The 6,066-nt window shown below is 44.8% G+C and overlaps 1 protein-coding gene across 1 annotated transcript in view; it reads left to right on the forward strand.

The window, feature by feature from the left end:
• The window catches only part of DNAAF5 (dynein axonemal assembly factor 5), a 47,155-nt gene extending 45,190 nt beyond the window's left edge, over positions 1-1,965 (forward strand). The window contains exon 13 of the mRNA XM_055340248.1: positions 1,017-1,965. Within this exon, the coding sequence (XP_055196223.1) occupies positions 1,017-1,153 (137 nt within the window). The 3' untranslated portion in view covers positions 1,154-1,965. The remainder of the gene's footprint in view (positions 1-1,016) is intronic.
• The last annotated feature ends 4,101 nt before the right edge of the window (positions 1,966-6,066 follow it).

Here is a 6,066-nt window from a genome sequence, read left to right on the forward strand (position 1 = left end):
TTCTCTTTTGTGGGGTTATTAATTATTGATTCCGTTTCTTTGGTGTAGGTCTATAAAGGTCATCTGTTCTTGTGGGGTCAGCCCACCTCCTCTGGGTCCTCATATCTGTGGGCCAGGATTTATTCAGAGGACCAGCTTTTGGTTTTGTTGATTTTCTCCATTGATTTCCTGTTTTAATTTCACTGATTTCTGCTCTACTTCTAATTTTTTTCTTCTGCTCACTTTGGATTTGTCTTTTTCTAGTTTCCTAACATAGAAAATTTAAAGTGTCGATTTCCAGATCTTTCTTTTTCTCTCACATATGCATTCAATGCTATAAATTCCCCTCCAAGCACTGTTGTCACTGCATCCCAAATATTTTGGTTGTCTTCCTTTTCATTTAGTTCTAAGTGCACCTTAATTTATTTTGAGACTTCCTCTTTGATCATTGCATTATTTAGAAATGTGCTGTTTAATCTCCAAATATTCAGGGATTTTCCAGTTTATCTCTTGTTGATTTCTGGTTTAACTCCATTGTTGTCTGAGAGCAGACATCACAGGACTTCTGGTTTTTAAATTTCTTATGGTGTTTTTCATGGCCCAGAACATAGCCCATCTGGTGAGTGCACCAGGGAAGCTTAAAAGGTGCATACTCCCTGCTTGCTGTTAGACGGAGGCGCCTACATCTGCTGTGGAGGTCAGCCACGTCCTTGCTGACCTGCCTGCAGGTCTTTCCATTCCGAGAGCACATGTGGAAGTCTCAGCTACAGGGTGGATTCTCTGCTTCTCCTTGTCACCCCATCAGGTTTGCTGTGCATTGTTTGGCGCTCTGTTATGCATATTAAGGATCTTTCTGTCTTCCTGGAGAACCGACCCTTTCTCATTAAGTCACACGTGGCCTCTCATTCCTGGATCACTTGGTTTGCAATCTGTTCTGTTCGTAGCTGTTTTAACTTGAACATGAAGCTTATTCACATAAGCAGTAGTTGGTTTAATATCTATTTCTGGCATTTTAAGGGTGTGTTGCTGTTTTACAGAGGTCCTCAAAGCAGGAAGCGTTCTGTTTCCTGAGCTCCTGGTGAGAGAGACAGAGGCTGTCGTCCACAAGCACCGCTCTCCTGCCCACTGCCAACAGCTTCTGCAGCACCTGCAGGCCCTGCCACTCACCCAATAAGAGCATGGAGCAGGCACCCAGTGCCCATCCTCACGCACCTCACAGCTCTGGCACCTCTCTGTTGACAGCTGGAGACATTCACAAGCAAGAATATACTCTGTAAGAAACATGCTGGGATTCTCCTAAGACAGATCTCAAGCCCAGCAGTTTCTGAAATAATAATCACTGAGTGGCTTCTGTACTTTTGTCTTATTTATATAGTTCATTGACAGATCTCCCAAAAATCTATAGGCTATTTGAAATTAAAACTAAATGGCACCTGCTCACACTGGCAGCCAAATCAGCCCTTTTGTTTTAAAGCTTTGTGCACCTGCTGTGTTCCAGAGTTAGTATTTCTGTTTGCGCAAATGCCCACCCCACCAAGATGATTTTTTAAGCAAGTTATTAGAAAGAAATTCATTCATTCCTTAAGTTGTGTCTACTGAAACAGTATCACAGTGAACAGACTAAAAGGAACTTGAAGTCTTTATCAGTTAAATTTTTTCCTGTTTAAAATATTCTGGAACTCAAAATGTTACATGGATACAGTCACAATATTTTTTTCTTAGCTCAGTGATGCAAACAATGTTGAAAGTAGAATATTTAATCAAATACAGTTTTGGTTGCTCTCGTAAGTAGAAGTAAAGTAAAATTGGTTTTTATTCTCTAGCACTTTCTACACTCAAGTGCCTAAAAAGAATTTTTAAATGGGTATTATTTCCATAAGCCAAATATTTATATTAACACAAGGGGGAAAATACTGTGTGTTTTCTAACAAATATTAGCATTTATGCTTAAGTGTTTGAAAATTTAATTAAAAATATTTATTATAATTATTTTGTACGCCTGTCTTAATGTGTTTTGGTAGTTAATTGACATTTTTAGAAATTGCTCATTTTTTCCTTAATCTCACGGTGACTCCAGCCTCAAGAATTCTGGGCTCCTGCACCACTTGTAGTGTCCTTTCTGGACGCCAGGTGGCAGGCGCTCCAAACCCCATCAGGAGGGCTTTGGAGGGAGAGCCTGGCTGTTCAGTTGGGGGACGGCAGGCCTGGATGAGAGGCGGGATCTGAATTTGCTCCCTAGACTACAGTGACCAGGATTTAGGACGCCCTCAGGGATGTCATCTAACAGTTCCCTGATTGCCCATTCTACCCTGTGCTCTTCCCTTCCTCAGCATCACCTAGAAACTTCTAGAAATGCAAATTACCGGGCCTCGGCCCAGATCTGCCAAGTCAGAGCCCATGGCAGGGGCCCAGTGGTCAGCCCTCCAGGGCACTGATCCCCTTAAATGCGGGGACCCTGCCCTGAGCACCACACATTTTCATGTCCAGCAGGAACTCCATCTTCCATCTTTGATCAGCCAAAAGGGTCACAGGAACCAAACAGAAGTGCAGAGTCCTCGGCGGAAGGTCATACACACCAAGCAGGCATGGTTGGATGCTGGCATCGGTGGGTGTCCATGCCAGCTGCCACACTGGCCACCAAAGAAAGACAAGCACAGGATTCCAGTTTCTGGACGTCTTTGGGGGGAGGGGGGGAACGTACTGAGCGGCAGCACTACTGTGAATTGGTGCCACCTGGCATGATCTCAGCAGGTAGGTGTGTTCAGGAAAGACACAGAAACTCAGCTGACAAAGGTTAGTCCTCTGAACACCTGACAACCAACAGGCCCCTCCTCACTTAATTTTTGACATTCTCAGGGTACCTGGGAGGCTCAGGTCATGATCCAGTGTCCTGGGATCAAGTCCCAGAATGGGCTCCCTGCTCAGTGGAGAGCCTGCTTCTCCCTCTTCCTCTGCCCACCCACCCATGCTATCTCAAATAAAATCTTTAAAAAATTTTTAATTCTTGTACTCTTTACTCAAATCAGCATTTACAGAACCCTAACCTTCATATACACGTGGTTAACAGGAACATGTAAAACAGTCCCTGAAAGTTTACAGCATTCCTGAAATGTAATTTACATACTGACAGTCCACCCATGCTAAGTGCCCAGTTAGATGAGTTTTAGCCCATTTTTGAGCTCTGCACCCATCACAACTATTTTAGAACACTTGTGCCACCCAGATGGCTCACCCCCACCCCCCTGCCCACGCTTGTACCCCACCCCTGCCCGCCTTCCCACTACCAGCAACCGCTGAGCCGCTTCTGTCTCCAGCCTGTTCACATGTGGAATCATGTCTGTGGTCCTAGGTGTCTGGCTTTTTTCCTCTTAGGACAGTTTTTGAGGTTATTCATTCATGCTCTATTTCAAGGGTCAGCAATCTCTGTAAAGGGCCAGGTAATAAATATTTTAGGCTTTGAGGTCCCAACTCTTTGTTTTCTGTTCACCTGTTGATGGCATTTAGGTTGAAGATGGCTCTGGGTTCTGTGACATGTGTGGGCATGTTTCTACTGTGCTTAGGTAGGTACCCCAGAGTGGAATTACTGGGGCATATTTGATAAGTCTGTAGTCCTGGTTGATGGATTGATTGCTGTTAACTGCTTTATTGAAGGATGCTCACCCTAGAATTTACTGCACATGTTTAAAGTGGGCAGGGACACCTGGATAGTTCAGTGGTTGAGCATCTGCCTTCGGCTCAGAGCGTGACCCCGGGCTCCCTGCAGGGAGCCTGCTTCTCCCTCTGCCTGTGTCTCTGCCTGAGTGTGTGTCTCATGAATACATAAAATCTTAAAAATAAAGTGGGCAATTTGACCAGTTCTGACACACACGTGCCATGAAACCACCAGGCAAGACCATGAACCTCCCTACCACCCTCTCCAGCACCCCAAAGGTTCTCTCCTACACTCCCCCAGCCCACCCCCATCCCCCTCCAGGCAACTTGGATCTGCTTGGAATCAACATACGGTATACCCTGCACATTTTGTACTTCTACAGCACGTTTTTGGTTTGACTTTTTGTCTTCCTTTTTTTTAAAAAAAAAATATATTTTTAAAAATATATTCATCAGAGAGAGAGGCAGAGACACAAGCAGAGGGAGAAGCAGGCTCCATGCAAGGAGCCCGATGTGGGACTCAACCCTGGGACTCCAGGATCACACCCCAGGCCAAAAGCAGGTGCCAAACCACTGAGCCACCCAGGTATCCCATTTTCCTTCTTTTGTACAGCATCATTATTTTCAGATGTATCCACACCATGGCACCCACGGGTGGCAGCACATTCCATTTTGTTGCTGGGTGGTATTCCACTCCATGGCCAATCACAACCTTGATGCCTGTGTGCTCCTAGCTCCTGGCTATCAGAGAGCTTCTTATAATACTGGTGTTATCAGTCTGCATGGGCACATGCTTTCATTTCTCTTGGGGGAACATTTGGAGTGCAATGCAATCACAGCGGATTGTACTTAAATTTCTAAGAAACTGTCAAACTATTTGCAAAGGGGTGGTACCATTTTATACTCCTGCCAGCACCATATGACAGTCCTGGTTTCTCTCATTTTTGCCAACATTTGACACATCAGCCTTTTTAATTGTAGCTATCCTAACACACGTGGTGGTATCTTAATATGATTTTAGTTTCCATTTCCTTAATGTCCAGTGATGTTGAGTATTTTTTCATATGCATATTTGCCATCTGTATATCTTCATTGGTGAAATACCTTAAAATCTCTTGCCCATTTTCTAAAAGATTTTTAGAGACAGAGCCCACAATTCACACACACAAGCAGGGAAAGGGGTAGAGGCAGAGGCAGGAGAGAATCTCAAGCAGACTCCTTGTTGAGCAGAGCTGGACGCAGGGCTCAATCTCATGACCCTGAGATCATGACTTGAGCTGAAATCAAGAGTCAGATGCTCAACTGGCTGAGCCACTCATGCACCCCATGCTACTGACGCCATAGTTCAAAAGCAAGTTTTACTGCCTTTGAAAATCTTTCTGTGATCTAAATGAAAACATGAACTCTCTCTATGGTGAGTTGGTTGAAAATAAAACATGTAGGTACCTTTTAACAACCAGGGACAGCTCCATAGGTGCCAGTATGTGATGGTCTTTAAAATACATCAGTCATTGTAAACAAGGAGCACAAGGTATAGAACAAACCACACGTAAAAGGAGGTAGGAGCTGCTAATTTGCTCTCATGCGTATAAACTACTTCTGGAAGGGTGCAGAATAAACTGCAAGCTGGTGGCCTCTGGGGAGGGGACTTGCATGACGGGGACTGGAGTAGGAATTCACTCTTCACCGTCTGGTACCTAGTTAAGAACACGGCTCAGCTGAGACTCCTAATTGCAAACCCATGGACACTGGTGATGTTACTAGCTCCTAGCTCAGCACACCTGTTTGCTCTACAGAGCACAGGACCCCATTCCAGGAAAGGATATTCAGGATGTTTATTAAGTTGTTTAGTTGAGAAATGAGAATGTGGATACTTCTATGCAAGTGTTCATAGCAGACGCATTCCAGCCCCAAACTGGAAATAACCCAAATGTCCATCAACAACTATGAATGGAGAACACCGCGCTGTGGAGAGAGGGGCAGACCCCAACGGGCACTGCCACGGGGTGGCTCTTCCAGCCGTCGGCTGCATTAAGGAAGCCAAGTGTTCAGTGAAAGTGCACAGCACAGGATTTCTTGGTGCCAGAACAGGCAAAGCAGAGCCACAGTAGTTTCCCAATCACTGAATCAACCATGGGTATTTCCAGGGCTGTTCTACCCCCCTCTACTTGTGAATTTTATGTCAACTTTTTTGTGACTGAAAATGTTGAAACTTCATCATAGGATGAGCTTGGAAGGCAGAGGCTCTCAAGCGCTGCCTCTCTTCCAAGCCAGAGCGGGAGGCAGGGTATCTCCTCACAGACTCACCTTCCCCCTGCCAGTTGCTTTACAACCAACTGGGAAAATTAAGTTTTCTCTAAAGATAAATCATTCTTCCTGACTTTTCCCCATTTTCCAGGACTTTCTAAATAGCCAGTGTCATCCAGATGTCCCATC

Source organism: Nyctereutes procyonoides, unplaced genomic scaffold (assembly GCF_905146905.1).
Source record: "Nyctereutes procyonoides isolate TBG_1078 unplaced genomic scaffold, NYPRO_anot_genome, whole genome shotgun sequence".
Classification (NCBI taxonomy): Eukaryota; Metazoa; Chordata; class Mammalia; order Carnivora; family Canidae; genus Nyctereutes; species Nyctereutes procyonoides.